The 16278-nt window shown below is 44.1% G+C and overlaps 1 protein-coding gene across 1 annotated transcript in view; it reads left to right on the top strand.

Moving 5' to 3' along the window:
• Window positions 1–3118: 3118 nt before the first annotated feature.
• ISX (intestine specific homeobox) overlaps window positions 3119–16278 on the top strand; it is a 31186-nt gene continuing 18026 nt past the window's right edge. The window contains exon 1 of the mRNA XM_060244436.1: window positions 3119–3320. Coding sequence (XP_060100419.1) covers window positions 3119–3320 — 202 coding nt within the window. The remainder of the gene's footprint in view (window positions 3321–16278) is intronic.

Below are 16278 nucleotides of genomic sequence, written 5' to 3'. Positions count from 1 at the left end.
TGTAGACTCACTACTTTACATTGTAGCCAAGTGTCATTTCTTCAGTGTTGTCACATGAAAAGAAATACTTAAATATTTACAAAATGTGAGGGGTGTACTCACTTCTGTGACATACTGTATATATATGTGTGTGTGTGTGTGTGTGTATGCACATGCGCTTCACAGGGTTGGTGTGTCTGTGGCAGAATCTATCACCAATTGTACAATGCAGTCTTAAGCAGAGTTAGAGTCTTTTGAAGTCCCCGGTCTTAGAACGTCAACTCTGTTTAGTACTTCACTGGTAGTTTCTCACCACATACAAGCAGCAAATGTACATCTGTGCTTTGGTCACACATGACAATGCACATGAAAGGTATACTTTTTCTTTTCTTTTCTTTTCTTTTCTTTTCTTTTTACTATAACAAAGTGATATTCATGGAGTTTTATGCCTTTTCTTGGGAATTTGCTTCAATCGTATCAGATACAAATTTTCATTAAGAAGGTTTATTTGTAGGGTGTGGAAAATGGCTTTGGAATTCCTTCTCTGATGTATGAGAATTTTAGCATGTTGACCTACTGAAAACAATAGAAGTGGCATTCCTCTTACAATGCTTATGCCTGGTGCAGTCACCCTGTGTTGACTTATATAAAGAATTGGGCTGTTTCTAGTTTTAATATTTACTTACTATGGAAGATGAATATTAAGAACATCAGTTTACAGGTAATTCAACTCCAGTGGCAAAAAAATGTATTTATTTCCTTAGATCAGAGTGTATATGTGTATATATATATATATATATATATATATATATATATATATATATATATATATATATATATATTAAAATTGATATCTGCATGGAGCAAAACAACAGTTCAGAATTGTATATACAATATATGCATGTAACTTAATGGGTGGCAATGGGAAGTTCTGTCAAGCTGCAGCTGACTGAAAGTGAACATGTAGGGTTTTCAAGTAGGGTTGCCAGATTGCCCCCTAGCAACCAGTGTGAGGGGGCTTGGTGACCAGATCCAGGTAGGGAAACTGCTGGAGATTCAAGGATGAAGCCTGGGGAGGACAGAGACTTCACTGGAGGTACAATGCCACAGAGTCAACCCTCTAAAGCATCTATTTTCTCCAGGGGAATTATCTCTGTAATTTAGAAATGACGCTAAACTGTACTTCCAGGAGATCCCCTGGTCCCACCTGGAGGCTGGCATCCTTATTTTCAAGACAAGATTTGAACAGAGGTGGTTTGCCATTGCCTGTCTCTGTGTACCATCCCTGGTATTCCTTGATAGTTTTCCTTCCAAGTACTAACCAAAGCCAACCCTGCTTATCCTGGGCCAACTTATCAAGTAGGTACAGTGTCTAGGGCCCCATGAAAATGTTTTAATTTCTTATATAATCAGAAGGAAGAACATGTTTTAATTTTTTTTCTCACATCGGAAGAAAAATGAAATTTGGCTTGCTGCCAAGGCAGAATGGCGGGGAGGGAAGAGGCAGCACAGGACCACAGGATTGGCCAGTCCATTGCATGTGACCAGGAGGGGCGGCGGAAAGCCTGCACCTGAGAGGCTGGCAACCCCCCGCACCCTCCAACTGTCAGAGACTTGTGCCAATGGCAGGCAGACAGGCAGAGGCACATGCCCCCTGGTTAGCCACAAACAAACAGGAAGTACAAAGTGCAGAAGGTCACTTTCAAAGACAGCAGCCGGAATGTGTGTATGGGAATGAGCAGACAGAGTCCCAACCTGGCACCAAGTCCAACAGGCAACCGCCCCCCAACACAGACTCAGATACCCCCTGTGCCACCCTGATGCCCCCTGCTGTATGCACAGAACTCCTCCCCCGGGGGCTGCAGAACTCAGAGTGCGAGGTGATGGGCATGCATCCACTCCATTACACCCTGCCCCAGGTTGTGCTATGAGCACAACAGCCCTATAAGGTCAGGCAGGCTGTCAGGCCAGCCAGGCTGAGGGGCAGCAACTGGCGCAAGGCCACCCTCCCTCCCACTGAATGCGTGGGTGAAGACCCCCCTCCCCTGTCCAGCCATGCAGGGACAGCGAGGCAGCTCATAGTCCTCTCTCCTCCTCAAGAACCAAGTGTGCCTGCCCTCCAAGGCATTCGCTCGGGGAGCCCATTGACAGAGTGGCCAGGGGGGAGAGGGGCACAGAGAACGTGGAGCAGACGCCAAGCAGGAGAGACAAAGGAGGGCACAGCTCAGACTTTATTGTGCTGGAATGGACTGCAATGGTATCCCAGGTGCAACGTGGACAGTCTCGCAGGGGGCGAGGCTCCACTCAGAGCGGTGGGCAGGAACAGCTGAGCAAGTAGAGGGGGGGTTGGAGTGCCTCATGCGGAAGCCTCTGTGTTGGATTCCCATCTGCAAAACAGAGACAGATATCAAGAGCACCTGAAGGGGCGGCAGCTGGAGCAGGAGGTTGTTTCAGCTGGGGACTCTCTTAAAGGGACAGTCTCTGACCCACCTCCCCACAAGCATTGGATCAGCTGCCAGACACCCCCCTCCCGTGCCCAGCCAGGGGTGGGAACGCAGCAGAGGACAGACCAAGGAAAGGGGGCCGGTAGCAGCATGGGGGAGGGGGGCCAGCAACCGCCCCTTGCCTGAGCCTGCTGCCTGATTCAATTGCCAGAGACACTTGCAGACCACCTGGCCTTGAGCAAGGAGAGGAGGAGGAAACTGGGGGTGCACAGTTGCACTTACCCATCCATGTGTGAACACTCCGAAGGGGGGGGGGATACCTGTTGGGGCTCAGAAACAAGAAAGGTTAGCCACGAAGTAGAGACTTTGCTCTCCTCCTCGCAAGTCAAATAGCTCACACTGTACTGCCTACATGCCTTCTCTGTGCAGCTCCCTCCACCAAGTGCTTTCGCCCTCACACTCAGTCCACACGGCAGGGAACTTCGTGGCAGAGTCCCGTGCCATGCTCCCTACCCTACCTAAAGATTTGTGCTGGACTGGAGCAGGAGGCTTTGTAGGAGGGGGGCTGTGATTGGGTGCTGCAGAAGAGGTTTGTTCCATCCAGGGCGTGTGGGGATTGGTGCACCATTTAGTCGGCTCCCAAAGGGATTTTGAGGCTGCGGCAGGAGTGGCAGCAAACCTTGTTTTGGGGATCCATGGGTCTCTATGGGATACGTCAGGATTTGCCTTGTCATAACTCTGCATCTCTCACGGGGAACACTCCTGGGCTGGAAGGTGTTAGGGAGCCAACTAATGGTGGCCATGCCTCCGGGGCCGCCCACTTGTACACCGGAGTAGCAGTGTGCACCCCAGTTCTGTCGCTGGCTGGGAGTGGCACCATTCTGCTAGCAGCCATTGGTGGGTGTGCGCTGAGGCGGGCGTAGAGCGTGCAAGTCCCATTTGCACCTGCGGGGATGGTTTTAGAGCAGCACAAGTCCCATTTGCGCTTGTGTAGTGGTTAGTTTGCTCCCAAAGCACTTTCAGCCCCCCCCCCCTCAAGACTGCAATATCAAAGTTATATTTAAAAATTTTAATATGGATATTATTATGATGGGAAGGGTCCAGGAAAGCAAAAGTGCCTAGGATACACAAAAGTCAGAATGCAGCCCTGTGCTTAGCATCCAAGATCTGACGTGATCAGGCTACCCTGGGGCCCACAGGTCACGGCAACTGTACTTAAATAAACAAAAGAGGAAGAGTTCTTCCACAAGACCAAAAGAGAAGGAAGCACTGTAATTAAACAGCTGATAATTTTTCAGGAAAAGTCATTCTGGAAGGAAGCATTTATCTGTCTAACTAGTTGTTATTTTTTTAAAAAAAAAAATAGACTACTCCTTCAGTCCAAAGTACAAAAACAGAGCACACAATCAACCCCTGCCCTCACAAAGCAGAAGCAATGCTAAAGCAACATTACAAAACAAGCTATGAACAACTGAAAGCCAGCACTGAGACAAATCTGTATAGGTGGATAAGATGGTAGAATTAGAAACATACAAAGAAGGAAACAGCAGAGCAGAAGTAATAAAAATGAAGATATAAATTAACAAATAAATGAAATGCAAAAGAATGAGAGTAACATATGCTAAATAACAAAATAAATAACAAAGGCCTGTTCTATAAAGGCTTTCTCCCCCCCCCCTTGGCACCCCAGTTTGTGTTGTTATAATGCTGAGATAGTAACACACAAATAATGTCAAAACATAGACACCCTTTGTGGGAAAGGGGAATCAAATGCAAGGTAACAGAAAATTATGCAAACATAAATAATCACAGGTTCAATTAGCACAAACAAGAAGTGAAATAAAAACACTGACTTTTAGAGAAAATCAACAGGGTTGAGAAATAATAATAATAAAAAAAAATCATCCCTAAGCCTAAATTTCACCTCAGTGTTAGATCACAGGTATTTTTTTTTCTCTGCCTTGTTAAGCCAAGTTGAGGCCCATTCTTTTGACTAAATAGCCTATAAATGCTACTTTTCTCTTGTTTAAAGAAAACAAACAGGAGCTCAGGGAATTTCATCAGCTATGTAAAAGCTCGGGCTGTTAAAGAGCAATGTGTGAAGCATCTTTGAACCCCTGGAAGAAAACAATTGATTTTCTGCTTTTATCATGTGCAAAAGAAACATTATTGCCAGAGCAATTGAGGACAACATCAGATCCTTTTTATATGAGCGTAAGACTTGCACTCAAGCTGATCATAAAAAATGCAATGCAACCAATATTTCTTTCCAGCCCGATTTCCAAATCACTTGCAACATTGTGAAACCAATGAACAGTTGAAATTTCTCCCGCTGGGAGCTCATTACAAACATTCTTTTTCAGTATCTTGAAAATAAAGAGATTTTTAAGAGATGCTGATTTTAAAAGAAAACCTAGAAATTTGAAACAACAGGAAATTTTGGAAGTGGAAAAAGATATGTAGGATTGACCTTGATCATTAGGTAACACTCCTGCTCAAAGAGTCTAATAAATATTTTCCCTGATCTTCTTTTCCACCTCTCTTTCTGCTGTTATCTTTCACTTTCTATTAAACTTTTATTAAATGAAAGTGGTAATTCTATCAGTGCCGTGACCCAGCTTAGGTCAGGATGCAATGTGTCATGAGTTAAAGCCTTCCCATTACAAAAGTCATGCAATTCCTTTTATTGAGTCCAGCCAAAATTACACAAAATGATACACAACCTTTTGTGTTCCCCTAGGACATTTTGTCAGGCTAGATAAGGGTGGGGAGGAAAATGTTTCAAGGCATCATGTTAAGGCTTTTTGTCTGCTTCCTGTGTTGAATGACCAGCAGGTATAAAAGTTAGAGCCAGTATCAAGTCTAAAACCAATGGATTAGAAGAAGGGGTAACCAATCCATGGCACTTGTTCCAACAGCAGCATATCAGACTGTTTTGTTTGGCTCCCAGGCAACCAGGGCACTGGCAACAATACTGGGGCCAGGAGTGCAGCAGAAGGCAACAGATGTGGCTGGCTTATGCCTAGCATTTACCTCTCAGACCTGCAGAAGTCAAATTTCTGAGCTGCTGACAGGTCCTCTGGAACTTCGTTTTTTCCAAGCACGTCTCACCAAGTACAAGCCCTGTCTGCCTCCCATCATGCCAATATTTTCACAGGGTTGCCAATCCCCAGCTGGAGACAGGGGATCCCCCAGTTTGGAGGTCCTCCCCCCCCCCCGCTTCAGGATTATCAGAAAGCGGGGGGGGGGAATGTCTGCTGGGCACTCCATTATAACCTATGGAGACCGGTTCCCATATAGTATAATGGAGAATTGATCAGTGAGTTTCTGGAGCTCTGGGGGAGGCTATTTTTTGAGGTACAGACACCAAATTTTCAGCATAGCATCTGGTGCCTCTCCTCAAAAAAACCTCCCAAGTTTCAAATAGATTGGATCAGGGGATCCAATTCTATGAGCCCCAAAAGAAAGTGCCCCTATCTTCTATAATTTCCAATTAAGGAAGGCAATTAAAAGGAGTGCAGTTCCTTTAAATGTGATGGCCAGAACTCTCTTTGGAGCTCAATTGTGTTTGCCACACCCTTGCCCCTGGCTCCACCCCCTGAGTCTCCTGGCTCCACACCCAAAGACCCCAGATGTTTCTTGAGTTGGACCTGGCAACTCTATCACAGATAGATGCATATATTTTCTTTTCAGCAGCTGGACCCAAAAAGATTGCCCACCTTGTGGATTAGCCAGTATTGGATTGGGTGGACTACTGGGTGTGCAGACTAGAAGATTACTCTTTATGGTCTAAAAATAGGTCCGGGGAACATGGGATTTAGCAAAACAAATGCATCATCCAACCAAACATGGCTTCTTGTTGGGGGCTTGATAGTTTGGTTTGTGCATTCAACAAGGAAATGTGGACTCCATGGTGGCTGAGCAGTCGTGTGTGGGGAAAAACACTTGCTGGCTCTATGCCAGTATATTACTTCCAGGTACTACCCGAAATGACACTGGATAACTTCATAGAGTTTACAGTGATTCCTAGAGCTGCCCATTGTCACTTCCAGGTTGCACCCATAAGTGACACAGTGATGTTGGCAACATCAATATCACATATCCCCACCTGCCAACTCTGCCACCTGTAGCCAGGCTAGCTCTGTGACAAATACATCTGCATTCATATTTTGAAGAAGACGACGACAATGACTGCAGATTTATAAACCGTCCTTCTCCCTGAATCAAACTGCAATCTCCTATATCTTCTCCCCCAACTCTCTCCTAACTTACAATCTCCTATATCTTCTCCCCCAACAACAGACACCCTGTGAAATGAGGTAGGTGGGGCTGAGCAGGCTCTCACAGCAGCTGCCCTTTCAAGGGCAACTCCTGTGATAGCTATGGCTAACCCAAAGCTGTTCCAGCAGCTGTAAGTGGAGGAATGGGGAATCAAACCCAGTTCTCCCAGAGAAGAGTCCACACACTTAACCACTACACCAAACTGGCTCTCTTAATATTTTACATTATTAGGTCTACGTATAAGGTATTTTGTGTACATACTTAAAGCAAAGCCCATGGAATGGTTTCATTTCACAGTACCTTGCTGCACCTAAGCAGGTCTGGGCTTAGACAATGTCCAAATGGAAGACCTTCTAGAAACTCTATGTATACTACCCAGAGCCCCATGATGGAGTGTGTGAAGTGTCCCTTAGACTTAATAGGAAGGTGTTTTAGTTTTCTAAATGAAATTCCAATAACATCAGTTCTATGGTCTTTCTGTGCATTAACTCTCCATCCCCAGCTCTTTGACAGTAGAAAATGCCTTCAAGTCACAGCTGACTTATGGTGACCCAGTAGGATTTTCAAGGCAAGAGATATTCAGAGGTGCCTTTGCATATCTTGGAGACTAACCAGGGCCGATCCTGCTTAGTCTCCAAGATATGATGAGACTGGGCTAGCCTGGACAATCCAGGTCAGGGCCTCCACCTCTTTACTTTCAACCAACGTTTCCAGAAGCAAATTCTGCCATCCCATCTATATCTTTCCACTTTGGTTTGCAAATGCAGTTTGAAGCAGACCTGAAAACCATTTCTCAGCAGATTAGTGGCATTTCCCTCAGCCTAAAATGTCACCATTTCTGGAAGTCAAACTGTACATTTACCAAAGAAAATGTCAGGCTGGCTCAAATGTCTTCTTTTCCCTCGCTGTAACATTCTGTGTTTCTCTTTCCTTTCTTTCCTCTCTTCCACAGACAGCATATTCTAAAGATTGTGAACCAAGTTAACATTTCCGCATTCATGTTTTATACGTCATGTGGGAAAGTGGCCAGAAAATGAGTGAAGAAACTTGTATCTTTGTATGTCAGAAAACTCAATTGTAAATAGAGGACATGTCCTAGGAGCTTAACATGGTGACAGTTTTACAGTAGCAGGAGATCTTTTGTTCAGGCATGACAAGCATACATTTAAGTTGAAAAGCTTTTCCCAGAATAAAGCAATGGAGAAAGCTTACCTTGTTTCGTTTCTGCCTGTTAAAGTCACAGGAGCCAAAAAAGATAATAATTAATATCCATCTATACAAAATTGGTGGTCAAACTAGAGGCACAATACCCACAATAAAATACTTAAATCAAACATAGTAATTTACATAGTGTTGTTGTTGTTGATGATGATAGTAGTAGTAGTAGTAGTCTTCGTAAACTTGTATACCATTCTCCCTGCAAAGCAAGCACAACATTTGCATTAGAGCATAAAACAATCCATGAATCAAAATACAGATATGCAGAAATAAAAAACAACAACAGGTAGCATATATTAAACACATCACCTAAATGGCTTCACAATTTCAACTCCTGATGATGGGGGAAGAGGGGGAGAGGCAGCTGTTTGGCCAAACCATTCCTGTCCTCAACCATATGCTTGGTGGAACATCTCAGCCTTGCAGGCCCTCCGGAACTGTAACAGGTCCTGCAGGGCCTTGACGTCATTTAGTAGAGAGTTCTGCCAAACTGGAGCCCAGGGCTGAGAAAGCCCTGGCTCTGGTTGAGGACAGCCAGACACTTTTTGGACCAGGGACTTCCTGCAGATGTTGTTCGCCTAAGCTCAGTGCTCTCCAGGGGACATACCAAGAGAGGCAGTCCTGCAGGTATGATTAGCAGCACTACATTTGTTTAGCACTACAATTACATATAGATTGTAAAAGTAGCCCTATAAAGCAGGATATTATTTTTATCTCATTAATGCAGGTTAAGATGGCAACCAGAGACAGGGCTTTCTTTGTTGTGGCATCAAAATTCCTGAACTTTTTCCTCAGACAGACTTATCTGCCCCCTTCTGTTGCCATCTTACATCAGCAGGCAAAGACTTTGAAAATTTAGTCTGACATCCCTTCGGTGATCCCTCCTTCCTGCCCAGTTTTTAAGTTGTTATGTCCACGTTTTTGTGTGTATATTTTGGGGGTGTGAAATAGCATTGTACAGTCAGTCCAATCTCATGAGATCACAGAAGTTAAACAGCAGTTGGACTGGAGACTACCAAGGAGGACTTTACAGAGGAAGGCAATGGCAAAGTATCTCTGCTTAACCATTTGCCTTGAAAACCCCACCAGGATTACCACAAGTCAGCTACAGCTTGATGGCTCTTTACACATTCATTTTTGCTTGGTTTTAATTGTTTTGGTGATGTGTTTTTGTTTCATTTTTCAAGATAGGGTTTATTATACAGTATATATATATATATATATATATATATATATATATATATATATATATTTTTTTTTTAATTTGTTAGCCGCTTCCATAGCCTTGATGAGGGCAAAAAGGCAGGTGTAAATTATTATTATTACCAGGGCTTTTTTTTGTAGAAAAAGCTCAATGGGAACTCTTTTGCATATTAGGCCACACACCCTGACATCACCATTGTTTCACACAGGGATTTTTTGGTAGAAAAATCCCAGCAGGAACTCATTTGCATAGTAGGCCACATCTGCTGATGACAAGCCAGCTGGAACTGCATTCCTGTGCATTCCTGCTAAAAAAAAAAAGCCCTGATTATTACTATTGCTATTAAAGACTGCGGCAACAGTTGAACAAGGGACCTCCAGAGCTAAACTATACAAGATGCAAAGTATCCATAACTAGGCCCTGCTGTGGCTTTTAAAAAGCAAACTTCTGCCTTGAGTTTCACATGGGAGAAAGGCAGCTAATAAATGGGTTAAATAAATAAATAAAAATACTGACGAACCCTGGCAGGTTAGCAGGCAACAGCCCACCCCTGGCCTCAGTCCATTGCCTTTGCTAATTTGCTAATTTGCTAATTTTAGCAGTGGGAGAAAAAGAGAGAGGATCAATGGTGATACTCTAGGAATTTTTCCTAATTCAATGGTCTTTGCCATAGAGTAAAATGATAGAGTTCCCAGAGATTCCTAGAGCTACCCTGCATCACTTCTGAGGTTCCCTCATTAGGTACTCCTATGTCCCCATCCCCAAATCTCCCACAAGTTGCTAGGTGCTCCCTCTCCAGGCACCACCCCAAAAGTTACCCAGCAGGGCCGGAAACCCTAAGTCTCGACTAAAGCCAAAGTTGGACCCACCCATTGGCCAAATAGTCACAATTATTCCTCACAGTCCAAACTGCTAGTGTCTCCTAAGCAGAGGGCAGAGGGTAACTGCTCAGCAGAAAAGCATTTGCAGAGAAAACAACTTCAGATGCCTGTGTATGTTTGTTCCTCTCCCCCTCCCCCACCACACCCCATCTCTTAGGATTTTAGAGACACTGGTCACATTTTATAAGGCACTTAGGTAAAGTTATTATCAGTCCTGTAGAGCTCTTGAAAATAGCTTGTCTCATGGAGCTATTTATAAATTAATAATACTTTAACATCTTTTTTGTGCTTTTATTGGCTTTTCCCAAACTTGTCATTACAGACTAAGGACCTATCTCCCTTTTTATTATTCTTATGGAAAATTGGGGCCATGCCTTTTATCTATTGTTTTAACAAGAATTTTATCTGGTATCAGGAGTGAGCAGAGGCCATGTGTACAGAGATAATGACAAAATTACATTGTAGGAAAGGAAAATAGGACAGGAGGCTTGATTGAGACAGAGATGTAAAAGCAAGAGTGCCTGATTGATGACAAAAGCTTTGTCGGTCCGAGTTGTAACAGATAACAACAGGCTGCTTGTAAACAGTCTGCTGGAAAACTTACAAGAAGTGTAATTACCTTCTCTAGCTCTCCTTCAAAAATACAGGCCTGTAGAAGCTCGGCAGCAGAGTAATACTTTCAAATTTGGATCAAGGATACAATGACATGCTCTCCATCCTGCAAGTGGATCTTAGGTATGTTGACTAGGGTTGCTAGTTCTAGGTTGGGAAATTCCTGAAGATTTTGGGGGTAGAATCTGAGGATGGTGGGGTTTAGGGAGGGGAGGGGAAGGAAGGGACTTCAATGGGGCATAATGCCATGGAGCCCATCTTCCAAAGCAACAATTTCTCCAGCTGATCTCTGTTGCCTGGAGATAAGAGAACATAAGAACATAAGAGAAGCCATGTCGGATCAGGCCAGTGGCTCATCCAGTTCAACACTCTGTCACACAGTGGCCAAAAAAACCCAAGTTCCATCAGGAGGCCCACCAGTGGGGCCAGCACACTAGAAGCCCCCCCCACACACTCTTCTCCCCTCCAAGCACCAAGAATACAGAGCATCACTGCAGTTATAATTGTAGTATATAGTATATAACAGAGATCACTTATAATAGTTCCAGGACATCTCCAGCTACTGCTTGGAGACTGGCAGCTGTAAACATTACCCCAGTGCTGGCAGCCAGTGGAGGACTGTGGGGGCAGCAACATAGGAAATTGGCATCACACTGATGGCCTCTTTTTCTGGTACTTCTAATGCAAACCTGGAAGTGATGTCACTGCACTGGTGTGATGATCTAGTATTCCTACCCAGCAGGAGACCAGGCAGCTCGGCTACTAAAGCCTTTGTAGCAGGTAGGGACCGCCCCCCCCCCCCCAATCATTATACTGTACTAGTAAAAGCCACATTTAGGCTTCCAATTCCTCTTCTTTTTAAAATATGTGTTTGTATTTTGACAATAGATTTGTTGTCCCCATTTTTGGTGTTGGTTTTGGTAGCTTCATTTTATTTCTTTATTGATCTTTTTATTTATTTGAACTAATTGTAGACTATCCACCACAAGTACTAGAAGCTGAACAATATCATGAATTAAAACAAGCCATACAAACATACAATGTAAAACAAAAGTGTAAACACTGGGAAAAATCAATTAAAAGGCTATAACCAATTCAGAAACATCAGCTGCACTAAACAGCTGCAATTTTACAAAGTCTTGTATATGCATGCTGTACAGTTTCTCTTTACAATTTATGTACCATTTAGATGTGAAATGCATTTCTAGGGATGCCAGCCTCCAGGTGGGACCTGGAGATCCCCCAGAATTACAACTTATGTTCAGACTACAAAGATCAGTTCTCTGGAGAAAATGGCTGCTTTGGAGGGTGGATTCTATGGCATTGTACCCCACTGAGGTCCCTGGTCTCCTCAGGCTCCACCCCTAAATCGCCAGGAGTTTTCCAACCTAATAGGGTTGCCAGCCTCTAGGTGGGGCCTGGAGATTTCCTGCTTTTGCAACTGATCTCCAGCTGGCAGAGATCAGCTCCCTTGGAGAAAATGATTGCTTTGCAGGGTGGACTCTATGGCATTGGATCATGCAGAGGCCCCTCCCCTCTCCAAACCCTGCCCTCTCCCAGATCCACCCCCAAAGTCTTCAGGTATTTTCCAACACAGAGCTGGCCTAGCCAACAACCCTATCTCACCCATACCCCACCTATCAGGGCTGGCTCCCTCCCTCCCTCCCGGTACCCCAGACAGATGCCTAATTCACACACACACCCCGATGTGCTCAGAGGAGCGATGCCAGCCTCCTCTTTACCTGTTTGGATGAGGGCTTCTCAGTAAAGCATGCTCTTAAGAGAGCTCAGGATGTGATGAGGCTTTGCTCCCACCCTCCCTTCCAGTTCCAGAAAGGAGGGGGAAGCAAAACCTCATCACATTCTGCACTCTCTTGAGAGAACTCTTCACTGAGAAGCCCTCATCCAAGTGGGTAAGGAGGAGGCTGGCATCACTCTTCTGTGCTAGGTTGGCAGTGGTGGGAAGGCCACTTTCCACCCCCCTGGCATGCTCAGAGGAGTGACGCCAGCCTCCCCCTTGCCCGCTTGGACGAGGGCATTTCAATAAAGCATTCTCTCAAGAGACCACAGAATGCAACGAGGTTTCTGGAACTGGAAGGTGGGGGAGTGAAGCCTCATTGCATGCGTCCTGTGCTCTCTTAAGAGAATGCTTTATTGAAATGCCCTTGTCCAAGTGGGTAAGGGGGAGGCTAGCATTGCTCCTCTGAGCATGCCGGGGGGTCGGGTACTGGAGCACAGTGCCGCAATGCGACTCCACACGCAAATAGAAGAAGGGAGGGGAGGAGGCAGGAGGGGGAGGTGTGCAATGCAGCAACTCTGCTTGGAGCACAACGCACCCTAGGGTCAGCCCTGCCACCAATGGTCAGGGAAGACCTGGCAACAGAGGCCATTTACTTCAATGGATTTGAAGGATGTTAACTCAGTTTAGGATTACACTGTATATTTTATAGTAAACTGGTTGGCCCTTGTGTGGAAGATGAAAGCTGTGCAGATGTGTTATTAATTCAGCCTTCTCTTTAGACTCCCCAGTTTTGCAGAAAAATATGATACACTGTAAATAAACAAGGAAAATAAAAGAAAAAAAAACATTTTAAAATACCTTGATGGGGAATGAAACTACTCTAGAATGGACAGATTATCCCCCTTTGTAAAACGTCTTTGGCCTATCAGGGGGAAGGGGGAATTAGTTGGATCAAGCCTCTGAAAGTTTAGAAAATCCTGGATGGGAGGTTTTATAGTGGTGGGGTGGGATTTTCAAATTATTCCTCCCCCAATGGGAGGCACTACATAACACAGATTCACTGACACACATGTAACATTGAAAAATGTACATTTTTCTGGGGTGGGGGAATCAGAGTCAGGAAAAAGAAAATAATAATTCCAGTGAGTAACCATGTTAGTTTGATGCAGCAAACATGATAGGAATTCTGTGGTATTTTACAGTCTAACATGATTTTGTTCCAGCTTAAGTGTTTTTGGACTAGTTCCAGTTCTTCAAGTTATTCTACGGGAATAACATTTTTTAAAACTTTAAGTTATCACAGGACTCTAGAAATTATTAAACAACCACAGGGTCAATTTGTACAAGGCTGAAGTGAAATTGAAAGGGATTTTAGAGTCTAAAACAGCAAGGATGAGAAATTTCAAATCACCCGGCAGGCGGTGAATTTCTCCCTTGTCAACTTAGGAGTCATAATTCTTTAATGCACTCATTCAGATTCACAATTATAACTGTTTATAAATGAGAAATCTGGAGGTAGGCAGGGGGAAGAGCATTCTAGACATTCTGTTCCAATGAAGCACAGGACTTTACTGAAACATAATATTTATTGATGGCTGATGTATATGTGTGAATGATTTAATTGTCTATCTGAACAATTGCCTGGTGAGTTGAACACTTATGTAGAAAGGATGGGTGATAGTAGAACTCAATCCAGCTGTGTGAGACTACACATGCACAAAAAGCCAATTGTGCTATACTGCAAGTTTAGTAAGAAGAACAGTGAAACAACCTGCCAAATACCCGCAAACAGATTGATAAACTATCTCATGGACAGCTGAAGAAAACAGGCCTCTGTTTTCAAGCAGTGAACAGGACATAAGCTGAACCGGTGGGCACTAGAGCATCCCTAATACATATGGGATTTCAGTTGAATCATGCAGGAGGAGGATATGACAGTGATAGATATCTCAGAAGAATGGTGCAAGAAATCAAGCCTGCATAAAAGCCACATCCTCTGGCTCAGAAGAGTTGCATGGTAAAAAATATCTTCCTTAAGGAAGATTCCATAATTTTCAGCATTTGAAAGAACTCCTAGCTCAAACTAAACCCTGGATCAGAGCAGCAGCAGCCCCTTTGGCCAGTCTTAGGAGAGAAAGATAGGATCAAAGTTTGTACCCTGCTACTCCAGAGAGGCAGTCTGTATTCTAACAGCTGCAAATCAAGTTGCTGCTGTAGATGCCAATTTGCAAAGGACTGCACTTTTACTGTACTCTTACAGATTCCACTTGGTCCTTACTTGATAGATTAACTCTTAGATTTGCTTCTGACCTGCCACTCTGACCTGCTTCTGACCTGCCACTCCTAGATGGCCAAATATTTTTTTCTGAAATCAGAAGTTATCAAGCCCATCTGCAGGCAGGCTGACCAGATGCTCATCCAGATGGACTCCAGGTTCCTTAAACAGATGAAATCTTAAAAAGATGAAAACTACCGGCATCGCACAGCCTAGTATTTTTAAGATCCACTTCTTTTCTCTCTTCTGTTGCACTGAAAAGTAGTGTCGCAGACTCAGTTCAGGATGGATGTGTCTTTGGGAATCACTTATCCTTGATCAAGTACATCCAATCTCCTGCAGAGAAGGTGGCCAGATGCAGCAGAGCATAGAGGTATTGAACCTTTAATAAGTGTGAAGATGAGAGAATTTTAATAGGTGTGCCTGCTAGCATTCCATCTTCTACACATTTTTGTATTGGAACATGCTTGATCTGGAGCTAGTGGCTGGGTGTTTATCTCTAGGTCAAGTTCTGCCTGTTAGCTTTTTTGCATCATTGTGAAGATGAAATGCAAAGTTGGCTGCCTAAGGCCAAGAGAGCAGCCTGGGTTGACTTCTGCAGCATAGGTGGCAGTTTATGGAATTTGCTGGGTTACAAGCAAAATCCGATAGCTTTTCATGCATTGCTGCTGGATGAAAGAACAGTTTTACTGGCTGGACTATAAGAACATAAGAAGAGCCTTGCTGGATCAGATCAGTAGTCCATCTAGTCCAGCATCCTGTCTCAAACAGTGGCCAACCAGTTGCTCTGGACAACCAACAATAGGGCATAGAGGCCAAGACCTTCCCATGACATTGCCTACTGACTTTAGGATGCAGAAATTTAGTGTTTCTGAATGTGGAGGTTCCCCTCAGTCACCATGGCTAGTAACCATTGATAGACATATTCTCTCTCAATCTACCTTAACCCCTTTTAAAGCGGTTTATTCCTATAAGAAGAAGAATTGCAGATTTATACCCCACCCTTCACTCTGAATCAGAGACTCAGAGTGGCTTACAATCTCCTTTATCTTCTCCCCCCACAATAGACACCCTGTGAGGTCGGTGGGGCTGAGAGGGTTCTCACAGCAGCTGCCCTTTCAAGGACAACCTCTGCCAAAGCTATGGCTAACCCAAGGCCATTCCAGCAGGTGCAAGTGGAGGAGTGGGAAATCAAACCCGGTTCTCCCAGATAAGAGTTCATGCACTTAAGCACTACACCAAACTGGCTCTAAGAACATAACTAGTGGAATACTATTTAGGTTTTCATCTTCCCTGTAGGTCCACTCTGTCTGTTCCAGGATGAGAGCTGCTGTTTCTTTTCTTGAGGTAAATCAATTCTCACCATATCACCAGGGGCAGCATCAGGGCTTTTGGCACCCTAGGTAAGGCCCCTTCACCACTGATTTCCCTGAGCTGCTTGTGAGCATGATGCCGGTTTAAAGTTTTTGGAGAATTTGTATTCCCATATAATTATTAAAAATAGTAGATAAGCAGTGGGGAATGCAGTAGAAGTGTTGCTGTAAGCGTTTTTTGAACGGGGATATCTTCTTTAAGAATTTATGATTTATGGAGCACCCTATGCTGGAAGAGTTTTAATCGAAGCAGGACCTTCTAAAGTCGAC

This window comes from Heteronotia binoei, chromosome 8, assembly GCF_032191835.1.
Source record: "Heteronotia binoei isolate CCM8104 ecotype False Entrance Well chromosome 8, APGP_CSIRO_Hbin_v1, whole genome shotgun sequence".
Lineage (NCBI taxonomy): Eukaryota > Metazoa > Chordata > Lepidosauria > Squamata > Gekkonidae > Heteronotia > Heteronotia binoei.
This window is presented reverse-complemented; position numbering and strand designations above follow the sequence as displayed.